At 43.1% G+C, this 19,426-nt stretch overlaps 1 protein-coding gene across 3 annotated transcripts in view; it reads left to right on the top strand.

The window, feature by feature from the left end:
- Positions 1-19,426, top strand: part of spns2 (SPNS lysolipid transporter 2, sphingosine-1-phosphate) — a 138,996-nt gene that overhangs the window by 30,947 nt on the left and 88,623 nt on the right. For all 3 annotated transcript variants that reach the window (XM_036933359.2, XM_021619017.3, XM_090187101.1), the window contains exon 2: positions 13,722-13,787. In XM_036933359.2, the coding sequence (XP_036789254.1) occupies positions 13,722-13,787 (66 nt within the window). The remainder of the gene's footprint in view (positions 1-13,721; positions 13,788-19,426) is intronic.

The following is a 19,426-nucleotide window of genomic DNA, read 5'->3' as shown; positions in this document are numbered from 1 at the left end:
GAGAGAGAGAGAAGAAATAGAGGGATGAGAGACAGATAAATGAAAGAGAGAGAGCGGGATGAAATGTCATTAAAAATCACTACATAATGACTCTAATCCCTTTGCCTTGCTGTGTTATGTAAAAAGCAGAGGATTACCACCAACGGGACTTTTCAATTTCACATGTGCCGAGAGACAGGTATGCTGTATGGTAGCTGTCAGTGTGGTCGACTGGTTGTACATCACACGCTGACACACACAGCGGGATGCGGCCAGAGTTAATTCAGGGAGCGGTTGCATGATTTAGAAAGCGAGCATGGAGAGTGTTTGACCAGGACAGTGGTGCTGAATGGTTGGTAACAATGGTTATTTTGGGAGGTGGTGTGGGGGGGTCCCTAGTTCGGGGGCGCACCGGGGTGCGATGATATACTAGCCTGAACAATATATACTGACATAAGCACATTCTATATCACAGCATATTACAGGTCGAGGAGGGACCTAAACATTTTTTTTGTAGAATGACTGTGAGAAGGTCAGTTCTGGTGACTATTTAAAAGGACACTTAACTCCAAAATAAATGAAAATAAAATTACGTTCACATAATTTTTTGTATTTTTATGAAAAACTCTAGAAATGAACCCAATAACATATTGGTCCATATTATCAGACAGGTGTGCTATTTAGCAATAAGCATTATCACCTACTGTAGCCCAACTGATGCAGCATAGTGGCTATAAATAAATAGGCTCAAGCATAGGCCTGTCAGCATTTACCCCATTAGCCTAATCATTAGCTAGATCACAAACTCTAAACATGATCTTGTTTCTAGTTAGCAACATGTAGATGACTTGATTATCCCCCAAAAAACATTCCACTGGCACGCAGTCAAGGATCATGTACTGTGAATATAATGTAGGCCTACCTGTTAGTCTTGATTCTTGTAACATTTAGCCCCGGTTTCCCCTATGCATTCAACACTATTAGCGAGCGCTAATGTGCATAAACCACAACGCTGCTAAAAGCAATTCACTCATTTTTGGAAGTTGAGAAGTTAAAAGTTGTGATTCTCCTCTTTCAACGATGGACATTAAAACTGCTTTCAAAGGTATGTTTTTCCGCGACTGCATTAAGAATGTTGTACAATGACTGTGCATGCATGTTTCTCTCCCTGTTCACGTTTATTTTCATGAGTCTTGCCCTGGAGCCAGAACTGAGTGGTTAACGCTAGATGGGCCAGCTGCAAAGTCAAAATTCTCTATATTGTTAAGATTCATGTACATCTCTCTCTCTCTCTATCAGTCTCTCTCTCTCTCTCCTCTTCCCTATTTCTTTCTTTATATCTTTGTCTCTCTCTCTCTCTCTCTCTCTCTCTCTCTCTCTCTCTCTCTCTCTCTCTGCCCCCTCTTCTCACCCCACCTCTTTCTACCTCACCTTCAATGTGAGTCACGCAGTCATGTTGTTTGCTGTTTCAGAGAGTCAACAGGAGAGGTACACAGCCACATAGACAGACCGAGAGACCCAGCAGTGGCGACAGAAAGCCTAGATGCCAGTGCCTTGATGAATCAGATGTTTGCCCAGCCACATGACGCTGAATATAAATAGAGACAGATTATTTTGCTGTAAAATTGTCTGGCTTCACCTCTCAGATGGCCACTGCTTTAGTGTGTTTCAGACCCCTAGTCAAGCATCCTTCTGGAGTGTCAATAGAGCTCAATTTTCATCTGGGCTGTTTTCCTCCCTAGTTAGTTAGGAAACAAATTAGGTCATAGTTATTAGAGGGCTGTGATTCAGCTTGACCCTAAAGGACATTGGACACACTCGCATACATATTCACATAGAAAATATTAATAGAGACACACACATAGAAACACACCACACAAATACACATTGGGCACACTCGCATGGAAAAAGAGAGCGTCCCCTGCGGTCTGTTAGAGCAGAGTGGCGCTAGCCGCAAGGCGAGCCAGTGGGAGGAGAGCGCCCGCCGGGCCGGCTGCAGTCGGACATATTTGTGGTCAACCAGCCCTTTCTCTGCCTCTGCTGTGGCCCTGGCTTTCCCCAATCACACATACACATGCATGCACTTTCTCTCTCTCCACCACATACACCTCCACACACGCACAGACAGACGGGGGGGAAAAACACACACTTACTGTGTGTCCCAGAGAGAGAACTCCCTTTCTGTTTTTCCCAGAGCTGTGCCTATTTATATTGATCCTTGTGGTGACACATGAAGCAGGATTGACCCTCGTCAGCAGAGCAGAGCGTACAGAAGCAGTGGTTCACCACCACCCTGCCTGGTTGCCTCCCAATTGGCACCCTATTCCCTATATAGTGCAATACTTTTGACCAGAGCCATGTGGGCCCTGGTCAACAGTAGTGCAATGTATGGGGAATAGGGTGCCATTTGGAACGTAACCCTTGTAACAGTGGGGAAAATTAATTACTTCCATCTAGAGCTCACAGACAGAGCAGCTCACTCAAAGAGCAGCTGAGGGAGAATAAGGAATATTGAGTGAAAGGGGAAGTAAGATATTACCACGAGGAGTAGCGTTACACACACTATGGAAATATAGGCTTGGCAAGAGAGGTTTTGAGTTCTGCCTGACCTGATGTATCCACCTCTCTCCCCCCTCTATCCTCTCCTTCTTCAACTCTCTTCCCTTTTACACACTTCTCTCTGCAGACACACAGACAAAGACAGACAGACACACACACACTACACTTCACTCTGGTTGCTAAATGGGTCTCTTTTCCCATCCTCCTCTTAGCCTAGTTCCAGAGTGTCGGAAATAGAAGCGTGGGGCTGGAGATCCATGGGTCCCTGGTGGGGATTGGAAAATGAAGTAGGTCTGCAAGCTGATGGGCTGTTTTGTTTTGCGTGTTTGTGTGTGGAGAAAGAATATGTGTGTGTGTGTGTGTGTGTGTGTGTGTCAGAGGAGGCTGGTGGGATGAGCTATAGAAGGACGGGCTCATTGTAATGGCTGAAATGGAGTAACTGGAACGGTATCAAACATATCTGGATGGAAACCACGTTTGTTCCATTTAATTCATTCCAGCCATTACAATAAGCCTGTCCTCCTATATTCCTCCCATCAGCCTCCTCTGGTGTGTGTGTAAGGTGTCCCAAAGGACCATTTAGGACTGGCAGTGTATGATTCATACCCCCAAAAAAACACAGTCCTCACAGAGCTGCATTACATACAGTACATATAGTAAACTCTTCTCAAATCTCATCTGGATTTGAGTTCTGCATTCCGCTACTGTATATTGGTTTCAAAGAATGTAACAATTTGAGGGTGAACAAGATTGTAGGTGAACAAATCAGGCTTCTATGCAAACAGGCAAATCAACATTTACAACACCACCTCCAATAAACATGATAGACATCTAGAACACAGAAATTGCCTTTCCGAAACAACCCCTGAAAATGACAGTACCGTAGGCCTTCTTTAGGGCAGTACCGTAGGCTTTGAACACAATTTTGCGAGACGCCACGTGTGTGTACAACAGTCTCACAGAAAAGCCATGTTTGAGGATAGTTCCTCTTTCTGGAAGGTGAAGTTACATACGGATAGTAGTCTGGATAGCAGACTGTACAGTTCGGTAAGCCTCAGAGAGATCAGTATGTCCTAGTAGTTTCCTCTCCTATCCTGGCAGGAACCCAGGCAGATCCTCTGCTACTGATCTATCGTCTATGGCCCAAGATCATTTTCTCTTATTCCTAATGAAGCTGTTTTACAGACTAGGGCTATAGTCGATGACCTAAACTCACCTAACTATCCTCTCTTACTGTTATTCCCAGTGAGGGAGGCCACTTATTTGTCAAATCAAACACTGTATGATGTGTAAAATATTCATAATATATTCAATGTAGATATTTATAACACATTTCAAAATAAACTCTTCACTGTTCACTCTTCATGTTTTTCTTTCTGTGACAATCTGTGAGACTGTTGTAAAAGCCTATAAAGCCCCATTCAAAGCAGCACTCGTGAAGGCATCCATTATATGAGGTCTGAATAAGTGTCAGGTCTACACTGCACACAGACAGGGCTGTCTCAGTAGTCCTAATATCGTATCGGTAGAGACATATAGCATTCTGTCAATGTCACAGGCAACTCCAGTAAACTTTCAGTGTCTTCATCTGTAATTGGGTTCCTTACCGAAAATGTATTGGTTTACTTGATAGCAACGTGTCTTCTATCTGTTCGATACAGTTTAAATGTAGTCCTTTAATTATTTTAGTCCTCTGCAATAAACAAGACTTTTTTTTTTATCAGAGAGCTTATTTGTTACACCTGAAATGATCAGGCTGGGAATTCCCTAAGGACAACTACAGAGCCAACATGACAGATTGCACCAGGAAAAAACTTTACTTCCGAAACGTCCCAAACTTTGTATTTGTTGTCCCTTAGGCTTGTTCATTACGTGTGTGTGTGTGTGTGTGTGTCTGAAGTCTTATTTCTCAGAGGGAGTGGCCTACAAAGAAGCTTTTAGAGTACAATACTGAGGTATTGCTGCAGGCTCTCATCTGCAGCAGCTTCGTGAGAACCTGACTGTAGTTTAGCTGGAAGTGGATGATGTGTTATCAGGAACTTCTGCATTCCTGCCATACCCCTATGCCAGCAGTGTCACGGGACTGGCATAGTACATTAAATACACAGGGCCCTGGAGGCCTGACACCTGTGATGCTGCATTGAGGAAATTGTATTAAATGCACCCAAGTATAGACTGAAAACAGCCCATGGAGATTTGACCGAGCTGAGCTGTGTTTTTTCCGTGAAATGAATCACATTGTTATTTTTTATTAAAACATCAACAATACAATAAAAAGACAATACAAATGGCTGCTCCCATCAGTGGGTGCTCTGGTCAGTGGGGGCGACCTGAGATGCTGGCAGGGTCTTGAACCTCCCCATCTGAAATATTTCTGCCGAAATTGCCCCCAAAATTAAAAAAATGACCCAAGAGCACAATTTTATTGACTGACAGTGGTCCTCCAAAACCCCCAACAATACAGTTTGTGGGTCCAACCTTGCCCTGATATTATGACAACCACTCCTGGACCACACTCCAAAAACAAGCCACTGATGAACAGTACTTAAAAGATGCTCTATTGATTCTGTTTCCACATGGCAGTCTAAACTGCTCTGACTGTTTAATGCCCCATATACTGAGCATTATTTTTGTATCGAGAATTTTATATAATGTCTGAACTTGTTATTTTGTATATGAGTTCATAAACCCGATGCCATGGTATTGGGACATTGAAATCCTGTTCCCAACTATCTTGAATTTTATGCGGTATAGTTGTCATAGGGAAACTGATACATTTTACAATTTAAATTAGTAATTTTAAGCCATTTATACATTTTATTGGTGGCAAACATACTAACTCATAACTTTTTCTTTAAAGTAATTGCCACTTCCATTTTTGTGGCAGCACTGCGATGAGTTGGTTATCGTTTTCTATTGAGCAAAATGAATCCCATTGTTTGTATTTGTATTTCTTATGGATCCCTTTTACTCTTCCTGGGGTCCAGCAAAATTAAGGCGGTTTATACAATTTTAAAACATTACAATACATTCACAGATTTCACAACACACTGTGTGCCCTCAGGCCCCTACTCCACCGCTACCACATATCTACAGTACTAAATACATGTGTATGTATTAGAGGTCGACTGATTAATCAGCAATTTTGGACGCCGATTATGGCCAATTACATTGCAATCCACGAGGCGACTGCGTGGCAGGCTGACTACCTGTTACGCGAGTGCAGCAAAGAGCCAAAGTGAGTTGCTAGCAAGCATAATCTTATAAAAAGCAATCAATATTAACATAATCACTAGTTAACTACACATGGTTGTCCTGCGTTGCATATAATCAATGCGGTGCCTGTTAATTTATCATCGAATCACAGCCTACTTCGCCAAATGGGTGATGATTTGACAAAAGCGCATTCGCGTCGGTATACAGTATGCAGCAGTTTGGGCCACCTGGCTCGTTGCGAACTGTGTGAAGACCATTTCTTCCTAACAAAGACCGTAATTAATTTGCCATAATTTTACATAATTATGACATAACATTGAAGATTGTGCAATGTAACAGCAATATTTAGACTTAGGTTTGCCACCAGTTCAATAAAATATGGAACGGTTCCATATTTCACTGAAATAATAAACGGTTTGTTAGAAATGATAGTTTCCAGATTTGACCATATTAATGACCTAAGGCTCGTATTTCTGTGTGTTTTAATATTATTATAATTAAGTCTATGATTTGATATTTGACAGAGCAGTCTGACTGAGCGGTGGTGGGCAGCAGCAGGCTCATAAGGGTTCATTCAAACAAGCACTTTTCTGCGTTTGCCATCAGCTCTTTGCAATGCTTGAAGCACAGAGCTGTTTATGACTTTAACCTTTCTGATCTCCCCATCCCGGATCCGGGTTCGTGAATACAGACTCAAGCTCATTACCATAACGCAACGTTAACTATTCATGAAAATCGCAAATGAAATGAAATAAATATGCTAGCTCTCAAGCTTAGCCTTTTGTTAACAACACTGTCATCTCAGATTTTCAAAATATGCTTCTCAACCATTGCAAAACAAGCATTTGTGTAACAGTATTGATGGCTAACATAGCATTTAGCATTAGCATTCAGCTGGCAACATTTACACAAAAAAACAGAAAAGCATTCAAAAAAATCATTTACCTTTGAAGAACTTCAGATGTTTTCAATGAGGAGACTCTCAGATAGCAAATGTTCAGTTTTTCCTGAAAGATTATTTGTTTAGGACAAATCGCTCCGTTTTCTGCGTCACGTTTAGCTATGAAAAAACCCCTGTATCCAGGATTGTGTAAATCTATCAGCAAGCTCATTAGCATAACACAACGTTAACTATTTATGAAAATCGCAAATGAAATGAAATAAATATGCCATCTCTCAAGCTTAGCCTTTTGTAAACAACACTGTCATCTCAGATTTTCAAAATATGCTTCTCAACCATAGGAAAACAATAATTTGTGTAAAAGTAGCTAGCTAGAGTTAGCATTTCGCGTTAGCATTTAGCGTTAGCATTAGCGTTAGCATCCAGCACGCAACATTAACAAAAACATAAAAGCCTTCAAATAAAATCATTTACCTTTGAAGAACTTCTGATGTTTTCAATGAGGATACTCTCAGTTAGATAGCAGATGCTCAGTTTTTCCAAAAAGATTCCTTGTGTATTAGAAATAGCTCCGTTTTATACATCACATTTGGCTACCAAAAAAAATCCATAAATTCAGTCCTCAAAACGCAAACTTTTTTCCAAATTAACTCCATAATATCGACTGAAAACATGGCAAACGTTGTTTAGAATCAATCATCAAGGTGTTTTTCACATATCTCTTCATTGATACATCGTTCTTGGACACATGCTTTCTCCCCTGAATCAAATGGTAAAGTGGAAGCAGCTGGCAATTGCGCACCGAATTCGACGCAGGACACCAGGCGGACACTTGGAAAATGTAGTCTCTTATGGTCAATCTTCCAATGATATGCCTACAAATACGTCACAATGCTGCTAAGACCTTGGGCGAACGACAGAAAGTGTAGGCTCATTCGTTGCGCAATCACAGCCATATAAGGAGAGAATGGAAAACAGAGCTTCAGAAATTCTGCTAATTCCTGGGTGATGCATCATCTTGGTTTCGCCTGTAGAATGAGTTCTGGGGCACTTACAGACAAAATCTTTGCAGATTCTGAAACTTCAGAGTGTTTTCTTTCCAAAACTGTCAAGAATATGCATAGTCGAGCATCTTTTCGTGACAAAATATCGCGCTTAAAACGGGAACGTTTTTTATCCAAAAATGAAATAGCGCCCCTAGAGCTCTAACAGGTTAAGCCTATCAACTCCCGAGATTAGGCTGGCAATACTATCGTGCCTATAATAATATCCAAAAGTCAAAGTTATATGAAATTCAAACGGTATAGAGAGAAATAGTCCTATAATTCCCATAATAACTACAACCTAAAACTTCTTAAGTGGGAATATTTAATCGTCCGATTAATCGGTATCAGCTTTTTTTTGGTCCTCCAATAATCGATATCGGCGTTGAAAAATCATAATCGGTCGATCTCTAGTATGTATAGTGCGTATGTTATTGTGTGTGTGGGTGTGTGTGTGTGGGTGTGTGTATGCATGTGTCTGTGCCAATGTTTGTTGCTTCACAGTGTTTTTTTAATCTGTTTTTTAAATCTAATTTTACTGCTAGCGTCAGTTACTTGATGTGGAATAAAGTTCCATGTAGTCATGGCTCTATGTAGTACTGTGTGCCTCCCATAGTCTGTTCTGGACTTGGGGACTGTGAAGAGACCTCTTGTGGCATGTCTTGGGGGGTATGCATGAGTGTCCGAGCTGTGTGCCAGTAGTTTAGACAAACAGCTCGGTGCATTCAACATGTCAATACCTCTCATAAATAAAAGTAGTGATGAAGTCAATCTATCCTCCACTTTCAGCCAGTAGAGATTGACATGCATATTATTAATATTAGCTTTCTGTGTACATCCAGGGGCCAGACGTGCTGCCCTGTTCTGAGCCAATTACAATTTTCCTAAGTCGTTTTTTGACCACACGACTGAACAGTAGTCAAGTCCTTTTTTTGTGCTACCTGACCTGACCACATGACTGAACAGTAGTCAAGCTGTGACAAAACTATGGCCTGTAGGACCTGCCTTGTTAATAGTGTAAAAGGCAGAGCATTGCTTTATTATAGACAGACTTCTTCCCATCTTAGCTACTAGAGCATCAATATGTTTTGACCATGACAGTTTACAATCTAGGGTTACTCCAAGCACTTTAGTCATCTCAACTTGCTCAATTTCCACATTATTTATTACAAAATTATTACAAAAAGTTTTGTTCCAAATACAATGCTTTTAGTTTTATAAATATTTAGGGCTATCTTATTCCTTGCCAACCACTCAGCTCTTTGATGAGTGTTGCAGTCATTTCAGTCGCTGTAGTAGCTGACATGTATAGTGTTAAGTCATCCGCATACATAGACACTCTGGCTTTACTCAAAGTCAGTGGCATGTCATTATTAAAAATTGAAAAAAGCAAGGGGCCTAAACAGCTACCCTGGGGACTTCCTGATTCTAACTGGATGATATTTGAGAGGCTTCCATTAAAGAACAGCCTCTGTTTTCTGTTAGACAAGTAACTCTTTCTCCACATTTATAGCAGGGGGTGTAAAGCCATAACACATACGTTTTTCCAGCAGCAGACTATGATCGATAATGTCAAAAGCTGCACTGAAGTCTTTTTACTATCATTCTTTATATAATTTATCTTTGTTTCGTCATGTAGTTTCTTTTTATTTAGTTTAGTCACATGATTTCTTAATTTGCAGTATTTTTGCCAATCAGTTGGGCTGCCAGAATTAATTGCCATACCTTTTGCTTCACCCCTCTTCAACCATACAATTTTTCAATTCCCCATAAATCCAAAGGGATTTAACAGTTTTTACAGTCATTTTCCTAATGGATGCGGGCTTATTAGTAACCTGAATAAGTAATTTCATAAATGCTTCAAGTGCAGCGTCTGGTTGCTCCTTATTATACACCACAGACCGGCAAAAACGTAGTCTTGTATGACCTCTTATACACTATATTAGAACTTTGGTTTTCATAGATATGGCTATTATATTGTGATCACTACATCCTATAGATATGGATACTGCTTTAAAGCAAATATCTGCAGTGTTAGTAAAAATATGATCAATACATGTTGATTTAATTCCTCTGCTGTTTGTAACTACCCGGGCAGGTTGACTGACAACCTGATCAAGTTTGCAGGCACTGGTTACAATTTGCAGCTTTTTCCTGAGTGGGTAGCTTGATGATAGCCAGTCAATATTTAATTCACTCAGAAAATATACTTCTCTGTTGATATCACATACAGTATTATCAAGCATTTCACACACGTTATCCAGATACTGACTGTTAGCACTTGGTGGTCTATAGCAGCTTCCCTCAAGAATGGGCTTTAGGTGAGGCAGATGAACCTGTAGCCATATTATTTCAACAGTGTTTAACATTAGATCGTCTCTAAGCTTTACAGGAATGTGGTTCTGAATGTAGACAGCAACACCGCCTCCGTTTTCAGTAGATGTTATAACCACTGTATCATCAAAGGTATTATTTATGTGAGTTTCAGAGATAGTCAGAATATGAATGTCATCTGTTACAAGCAAGTTATGGACTTCATGTAGTGTAATTTCACTGAGAACGTGGTAAGATACAGTATATTCTCCTCACAAACTCCTGGAGAGAGAGAAAGAGTGAACCCAAGCCAGACAACAGTAGATATAGATGCAGTCAAATATAATGCAGTCAAATATAGGCCTAGAGCACAGGAGGCAGACAGAGAGAGACAGAGTGAGAGGAGAGGGAAGAGGCTGGTGATTTGTAAGTCCTCAGGATTTCGCAAGCTGACATCCTCTTGCCACCGTCTCTTGACCTTTCCTCCTTGTGTGCCCACGTGACGTTACCATGGCAACTCTAGCCCTGGCGCCACTAAGGCGGGAGACGGGTAGAGACTGGCGTGCTGTCAGTGGTACCTCAGTCAAATATATTTCATCATGACTCCTTCAGCTAATGTAGGACGAATACTTGTCTTGTATAGAAATTAAACATCTCAGACAATGTTTTTGTGGTATTTTAGGTGATTTTGGTCAGAGCCATGTCAGTGCCCACCAAACACAGTTAGATACAGGGTGGTCCGGTTATAAAGGGCGATAATGAGCTAAGAAGAAAAGAGGAAGGACGAGAGGAGGATGATGAGAGAGAGAAAGGAAGGCGAGAATAAGGAGGGCTGGAAGGAGAGGAAGAGAGATTGTATTGAGGGCAAGGGCAAACCTCAAATACGCAGTCTGAAACCATGAAGCTGCCCGTAAAACTGAAAGCTCCCATTGAGAGTGAAGATACATTTAGCCTGATATGCTACTGCACAAACACACTGCAGCCTTCTGTCTGCAATCTCGTAGATTAAGACAGCCCATAACACAGATCATCACACCTGTATACCTGCACTCAATACAATACAACAATTACTTCACGACATTATACAACATTACACCTGCACTCAATTTAATGGATGGTGTGCTTTTATCTGAAGACATTTGTGTCAAACACTTGCCCACTTGAACAGTCAGGTTGATTGTTATAAACACAATTTAGGGAATATGGTCTGTATTTACACAACATTTATATAATTGTGACTGTTGCATATCTGAAAGAAAATATGTCACTTCCATGTGAGTTGGCCCCAAAAGACTGAAATATACATTTTCACAGCAATCTATTAGGGAGCATGTAGGGCAAAGATCAGTCAGTCGGTCACACTTATGCACATGTACACCCACACAGAGGCTAAATTGGTCCTGCACTCATTCACCCCAGTGAGGTGGTGGTGTAATGGGGGGCAGGGTTAGTTGGAGGGTGTTCAGTAATTGTGTGTGTGTGTGCGTGCGTGCGAGCGAGAGGGGACGGGTAGGGTGTGGTACAAGGCAGGCAGGTGCTGACTCTGCTCGGGAGGGACGTTCCACCATCTGGCACAGGGATCCCCCTCCCAGCGGGCCCACTGAGTGTGTGTGTGTTTCCGGCAGGCTAATTAGAGCACAGCCTCAGCGGAGTGACAGCTCTGTCACCGTGGCGATGTTTGACAGGCTAGACAAGGGAGAGCCGACCTGTCTGTACTGAACAAGAATAGAGCAAACGGCCAATGTGTGTATGTGTCTGTCTGTCCCTGTCTCGGCCTCTGTGTCGTTCAATGTTGAAAGGAAATGGGCCTAATTATATCCACTCCCAGTTTTACCTTGCACCAACCGAGCAGTAGTTTTACCATGCTACATTGATATGGAAGTCCTTATGTGTGTGTCGTTCCAACCTAGAGAGAATCCAGCCTCAGTGCTGCGGCTTGTTGGTGTTGCAGTGGTGCCGGAATGCAGCCTGAAGTGTGAGAATCGGAGCAGGTGGCTTGTCTCATGTGACAGGAATGTCACTTATGTCCCTGCTCTGCTCAGAGCCCCAGCTGCACCTGCCCAGACCTCGCTCCTCGCTGCCTTTGAAATCTGCCCTATTCTATATCTGTTGACAAATGAATGGAGTGATGACAATGCCCGAGGATAGAAACCTGAACCTTGGCCACTCAATCAAATTAATCAAGTAATATACTTTAAGAATGTGCTTGTCACTTCTCTTTAGTCTTCCTCCCTCTCCAGTAAATTAATATTGTCAAAACACACAGCATTTTAAATATAGTTTGAGTGTTACTGTAGTGTAGACAGTTTGGGTAGAGAACATATTAGTAGAATCTCATTCTATTTATGAGAGAGTCCCTCTGACTTTGAGTTCAGATGAGGTCTGCAGTGCATAATTAAATACAACCTGGTATCAGTTTATAGGGCTCCCGAGTGGCGCATCGGTCTAAGCAAGAGGTGTCACTACAGTCCCCGGTTTGATTCCAGGCTTATCACACCCAGCCGTGATTGGAGTCCCATAGGGCGGCGCACAATTGTCCCAGCGTCATCCCGGTTTGGCCGGGGTGGGCTGTCGTTGTAAATAAGAATTTGTTCTTAACTGACTTTCCTAGTTAAAAACCTTTTGTTTAATAAGCATCTCTTTTGCAAAAAGATATGCATCATGCTATAATACCGGGCCAGTGGCTGCTGCTGTTGGGGATGCTGCTGTTACTGCTACTCTATATTCATGAGTTCTGTTCTGCTCAGACCAGCCTGTCAGTCAGTCTCACACACTGAGCCCAAACACAGCACTGTAGTATGTTATGTGTAGGGAGAGGCTCAGGAGGATATGAACGATTGAGATAAGGAAATCAGGCGAGGATAATTATTTTTAGAAAGATCTCTGTTATTGAACGGGCACTGGTAGTAGCTGACACTGGTAGTAGTTGACTATACAATCAACAAATGTGCTAGCTGTCATATTGCTGTCGTACAACGTCCATCTTTATTTCTCTGATTTACAGGTGAATATCTCAATCTCACCATTGGTTACAGAGATACAAGCAGTGTCTTAGTAATGTCATGACGACAAGATTCAGCTGTTCACATATCTTGAGCTCAGTCTTTCGATCCCTACAGAGTGCCTTGCACCTCATTAAGTTCTCACTATAGACTAAGAGCTCTGTTCTGTTCGTGATCCTCTCTCTGGAATTTCCTTTCCGCCATACCGGTGTGTCCTCCGGTTACAGAGAAGGAAAAAACCTACTGTCTGTCTGTCTGTCTGTCTGTCTGTCTGTCTGTCTGTCTGTCTGTCTGTCTGTCTGTCTGTCTGTCTGTCTGTCTGTCTGTCTGTCTGTCTGTCTGTCTGTCTGTGTGTCTGTGTGTGTGTGTGTGTGTGTGTGTGTGTGTGTGTGTGTGTGTGTGTGTGTGTGTGTTAAAAGGGCACCTGGCCACCTTCACTAACCCCCTGCAGACAACACCATCTTAGTGTTTAGTGCTGTCTGTGTGCCAGCCAAGAGAGCACTTAATACTGTATTACTCTCCTTAATACAGTATTCTTGCTGCAGCTATAAAAGAGAACCACCGCAAGGCCACAAACCTAATTCATTCAACTGTTATTAAAACAATTAAATATTCATGATAATGTGTATGGTTATTGTACCGCAACCATTGCCACACAATACTAATCGCTGTCCTCCCCTCTCTCTTTCTTCTCACTCTGTTGTGCAGGGGTTTTGCTCGACATCCAGAGACACTTCAATGTATCGGACAGTGGAGTGGGCTTGTTGCAAACAGGTAAGTCTCTCCTGATCCCTTAATGACACATATGTAATGACGATTAGCCAGCTCAAACATCCACTCAAACCTCCTCCTCTCACGACAAGAAGGGCAGGCCCATTACCTGTCCACGCTAAGCTGCTCTTAGGCGTCTTAGATTGGGACAACAAAAGGATAAAAGTCCCCTACTGCCTCCAGCATGTCCTCCCTTTCCTCCCCCCTATACCTCATCATCCCTCCTCCTCCTCCCTGCAGCCTGTGCAATTGACTGCAACTAAACCGGAAGACTGACCGGGTCAACAACAGACACAGTGGCTCGTTTTGGGATGGTGGCTTATGCCCCTTCCGCCTTGCTCAGCCAGCCAAAAGGCCCTCCTTGAGTAGACAGGTAGAAAGTATAAAAAAAGTTATAATGCACGTGTAGTAATAAACATGAACCAAATATTGCAATGTAGTGAATGCAAGCTTTATGAATTAAAAAAAATAATTTTAGCCTTTAAGGGTCTGACATTTCCAGCAACATTTTGCATGGTCAATAACCTAGTCGCAATGGATCTGTTCCAATGATGTAGGTTGTAGATGGTTAAGACAGTATGAATGGGTTATTTCTGAGCTCCATGAGTTCCCCCAGTAGGCAGCCCAGTGAAAATGAAAACAGTGTTGAGCGGCAGCGGGTTGGAGGCTGAGTCTGGGGGCTCTGGGCGGGGTTTCCTGCTCTTATAGACCTTACTCAATCCAACTTTTGTGAGGGAAAGGTGCATGCTATTAGTTTGGCATCAGAAGGGCTGGCATTTTCTGGAGTTTGAGTTGACCTTTCAACGCAAAGGCTATTGTGACCTAGCACATTCTGTATCTCCTAAAGCTGAATGTCATGGATTTGAGTTAAAAAATCTCACAGTGGCACCCACAGTGTCCATTATTTCTCAGGTGACGGGTGAAAAACGGATTCTTCAAAGATAACTGTGAACTGAAGTCGTGTTTGATGAGGTGTGCATGGTTGATAGCGTTTCACCCATCTATCAAACGACTTCACATAGCAAACAGGAAATTCAATCCCAGTTATACTTGTTGTTGCAGTTTTGGCGTTGCTGAATTAACAAAACCCATACACATGCAGAACACACAGCACATAATGCAAACAGCACAACTAATGCAAGCATACTCTCACTCCCACACACAGTCAGTAAGTGGAATGTTACCCACAGCTGCCCTCTGCCTCTGTCTGCTGTCTGTAGCTGGGGCTAAAAGCTGTGTGTGTGTGTGTGTGTGTGTGTGTGTGTGTGTGTGTGTGTGTGTGTGTGTGTGTGTGTGTGTGTGTGTGTGTGTGTGTGTGTGCGTGCGCAGTATGTGCTTGTGTGTGCCTGTCCTGTCCTGTCTTGGGCCAGACTCAGGGTGTGGCATGTCCCCTGATCTCCAGCTGACCCCAGTCTCTCGCTGGCCTGAGGAATGCAGCCGGCCAAAACTCTGACCGCTGAGAGCAGCCACGACCAGACTGGGAACCTACGTGTGAACGGCTGGCTAGGGAAGTGGTTCTCAAATCTCCCCTCAGGGACCCCTGCCTAGTCAAGGGCTTGATGATTAGTTGACAAGTTGAATCAGGTGTGCGAGCTCTGGAATAGATCAAATGCATGGAATGACTGGGGGTCCTGAGGAGAGGTTTGAGAACAACTGCGCTAGGGGGTTGGCGGGTGATCACAGGGTGTTGTATGTAGGTGTCCATGTGTGCTGTTATATCCTCTACCCCCTCACCCCCTACATCTTTATCTCTCTCTCTCTCTCTCTCTCTCTCTCTCTCTCTCTCTCTCTCTCTCTCTCTCTCTCGCTCTCTCTCGCTCTCTCTCTCTATATATATATATATATATATGCCCACTATGTAAGCTCCTTGGCAACTTCCACCCACACCTGGTAGTCCAAACTGCCCACGTGGGTCATTGGTGGGCAAGTAGTGGTAAGTGGGCGATGTGCGAAGAGTTGATTCAGCCTCTCTCTGATCCCAGCTAACCTTCACTATATTCACACCTCAGAGAGCAGTGACCACGTACTGCTGCGGTCACTTCTCAAACCGACACTAGTGTTACTGACTGGTCTATTTATGAGAGCTCTGTTTGAGTTCAGGTTCCGTTTTGCTTAGCCTTTTTCTTTGGCTGTGGATGAGGGGCTTTGGGTTATCTCTGGGCTGACAAAGTGTGGAATATTGGAACTGTGGCTGGTTTTCCTCGATTGCTTTGTGCCCACTCTGGAGAAGAGAGTGGCCTCACTGGCCACTAGAGCTGCTGCTTTAACGTGCCCGAAGTTCCCGACAGTATTTGCATTTTGCATGCGGTTATGTCTGTAATAGTGTTTTAAAGTTCACACACACCTCAACATGTGGAAAGGTGTAACCTTTCTCAAGTTATGGGGCAACACCAAAGTTAAAATGTTATTACACAAAGCAAAACATTTAGAGGTGTGTGTGTGTTGGTAGGTGTGTGTGCGTGTGCGTACGTGTGTGTTCACACCTTAATAGGTGTGTGTGTGTGACGTAACTCCCTGAGGGGTGAGGCACAAAGAGAGTGTGGAGGCCCTGTGTAAGATGATCAGGTATCCTGTTGATTTCACTCAGGTGATGTATGGTAGTAAGGCATGTGTTCTGGCCCCAGGTGCTCACGCCTGTCCATCAGATCAGCGCACCCCCAGGAATGTGCTGCTCACAGAAAGAACAGAGCAGGTCTAACACGAGCTGTCATTCCTGATGAGAGGAGAAGACCGGTCAGATCACAGGGAAGCTCCCATTTGGATATGACAGGCCTCTATTAGGTCTCCTAGCTATTGGCCAAAATGAAGACAGAGTGCCTTCCAAACCTTCTACAGGTTTGGAAGGAGCCTGGAGGCTCTGTTGGTTGGTGAGCCTGCAGACAGAGGAATGTGTGCTTTGTGTGGATTTCTCCTCAGACAATTGGACCTAGTGGGAAGTATTGTTATTATCCATTATGGATAGTCTAGTATATTGGCAGGGTTTTAAAAGTGGTGAGATGTTGGGTGGGTGAATAAGGAGCTGGTTAGTGTCTGTGCAGTTTCCCCAGACTGCAACCACTAATTATTACTGATATTTTATGTGGGCAGGTTTTATGTTCAGTTAGGATACATCTTGGGTGGATGAATGTGTGGTGGAGCCGACCAGTGTCCGGCCTGGTTTTGCAGGCTGTCCTCCACTCGGCAGGGTGGAGTGGTTAGAGCGTTGGACTAGTAACCGGAAGGTTGTGAGTTCAAACCCCCGAGCTGACAAGGTACAAATCTGTCGTTCTGCCCCTGAACAGGCAGTTAACCCACTGTTCCCAGGCCGTCATTGAAAATAAGAATTTGTTCTTAACTGACTTGCCTGGTTAAATAAAGGTAAAATAAAAAAATAAAAATAAAACTCATCACTGCCAGGTTGCAGACAGACTGTTTTTCTTGCGTCCCAAATTGGCACTCTTTTCCCTAGAAAGCGCACTACTTTTGGCCTGAACCTTATGGGCCCTGGTCAAAAGTAGTGCACTATAAAGGGAATAGGGTGCCATTTGGGACACAACCTCTGTCAGGTTGACTGTGTCTGTGCCCTGCTCCCTCCGTCTGTCCCCTGCCTGGCTGCCCACCCCAGTCCTGTCTCAGTTTGCAACACGACACCCACACACACACACACACAGCCAGGCCCAGCCAGCCTTACCAGAGTGTCAGCCTGGCCAGACACTTACTGAGGAATGGGGCCACAGGTGGAACTGGGAAGTCCTTCCATTCATTGGAGCTGTGAAGTCCCTCAGCTCTCTGAGCCCCACTAACTAACATACTCACATCATACATACAGCTCAGTTTTTTTTTTAAATCTCTCGTCCGATCCTAACCCACATACAGTCTTCTCACCTTTCTGCCTCTCTCTGTCTCTCTCTCTCTCTGTGTCTCTCTCTCTCTGTCTTTCTCTCTCTCTCAGTCAGGAGATTTTCTCAATATCCTGTTTCTGGACTTACATTTAATGCCTGTGATTTTCCTGTGGATAAGAGAGGATAAAGGTTTAGGATCTGAGGCTTAGAGTTGTGGCTCTGACCCTGAAACCCCTTAGCAACAGGGGCTGTCGCAAGTGTGGCCAACTTTTTATGGACAGTGTTTGTCACAGGCTTGAGTTACTCTACAATGGAGATGGTTATAGGACTCTGGTAACTCCTATATCAGTGTGGAGTAAAGCTATCATTGCTTGATCAGCTGTGCTGTCTGTTGGCTGCCTCACAGCTGCTCTCGTTTTCCGGTGTCTCTCTCTATACCTTCGTTCCACTCTTTCGTTCCCTCGTTTGCTCCCCCCCCCCCCCCACTTTCGCTCTCTTTCCCTATCTGTCTTTCTTCTCTACCTATATCCCTTCTTTCTCCACTCTCTGTCTTTAGTCTCTCTCCCTCTATCCCCTCTCTCGTTCGCTCCCTCTTAACTCTGCAGTCCTCTTTCTCACTCCCTCTTTCCCATCTCGTTTTCCTCTCCCTCTCTGTCCCTTACTAAAACATACAGGGGAAAAAATATATGTTTTTCGGACACATCCGGTATGTGAACAAATCACTTATTTACATGAGTCAGACATGGCTTTAGAACACGTGAAGTTTCACATTAATTTTAATGCATGTTTTTCACAGGGTTTGCCAACATATCACATGTGATATTCTAAACTTCACATGTGCTTTGTAACTGGTGGGATTAGAACCCAGGTCTGCCATGGGAGAAGCCATTGTCTTGACCATCAGACCAAAGACCAGACTGGGTTTCTTTTCCAATGCATATTTATTATTATTTTCACTCACTCTAAGAATATTGACTGTTCAATTCAAAATACGGAGGGCAAACGCTTAACATTTTTATCGGGTTAATCACTGGATTAATTTGCTCAAATTGAGCAGTAATTGAAGATTCTTTTTATAGAAAGAAAATATTGACACTTTTTGATTTTGTTAATCCACTCGGAGGACTCAGAAATAGGAAATAACTATTTTTAACGCACTATTATACTCAGGTAGGCTAATAAACCTTTTTACAGAATGGCATTACAGAATTTGCTACTGCAACATGTTAACACCACCTTTTCACATGTGAGGAAAATAACACTATTTCACCCACACATGTGAACTTCCACATGGGAAAGTGATATTTGCACATGTGGAATTTTCTTACATATGAAACTGCCAATGTGATTTTGAATGTGCAATTCCACATGTGAAACTTCAATTCACATGTGAGGTGAAAACATGTTATTTTCCTCACATGAGAAAAGGTGTGGAACTCAAAATGTAATAAATGAGAAAATATGTTTTCACGTGAAAACATATTTTCTCATTTATTACATTTTGAGTTCCACACCTTTTCTCATGTGAGGAAAATAACATGTTTTCACCTCACATGTGAAACAAAATATTTTACATTTTAAGCTGCACATTTCACGTTTTTTGGGGGATGGTGTCCATCCTTCTCTCCCTGCCGTGGTCTGTCTGCAAGTGATTATGCATGAAAAGACATGCTGTCCTCTCAGCTCTGGTTGGCAGCTGTTGCTGCTCTGCTGTCACTCTGATGGACACCTCACAGAAAAGGAGTCTGTGGCAACAGCAGAGAGGGATTCAGAGAGTCAAGATTCCGATGGAGGGGGAGAAAGACAGAGAGTGGGAAGGAG

The sequence above is a fragment of the Oncorhynchus mykiss genome, chromosome 10 (assembly GCF_057628025.1).
Source record: "Oncorhynchus mykiss isolate SJ-2025 chromosome 10, ASM5762802v1, whole genome shotgun sequence".
Classification (NCBI taxonomy): Eukaryota; Metazoa; Chordata; class Actinopteri; order Salmoniformes; family Salmonidae; genus Oncorhynchus; species Oncorhynchus mykiss.
This window is presented reverse-complemented; position numbering and strand designations above follow the sequence as displayed.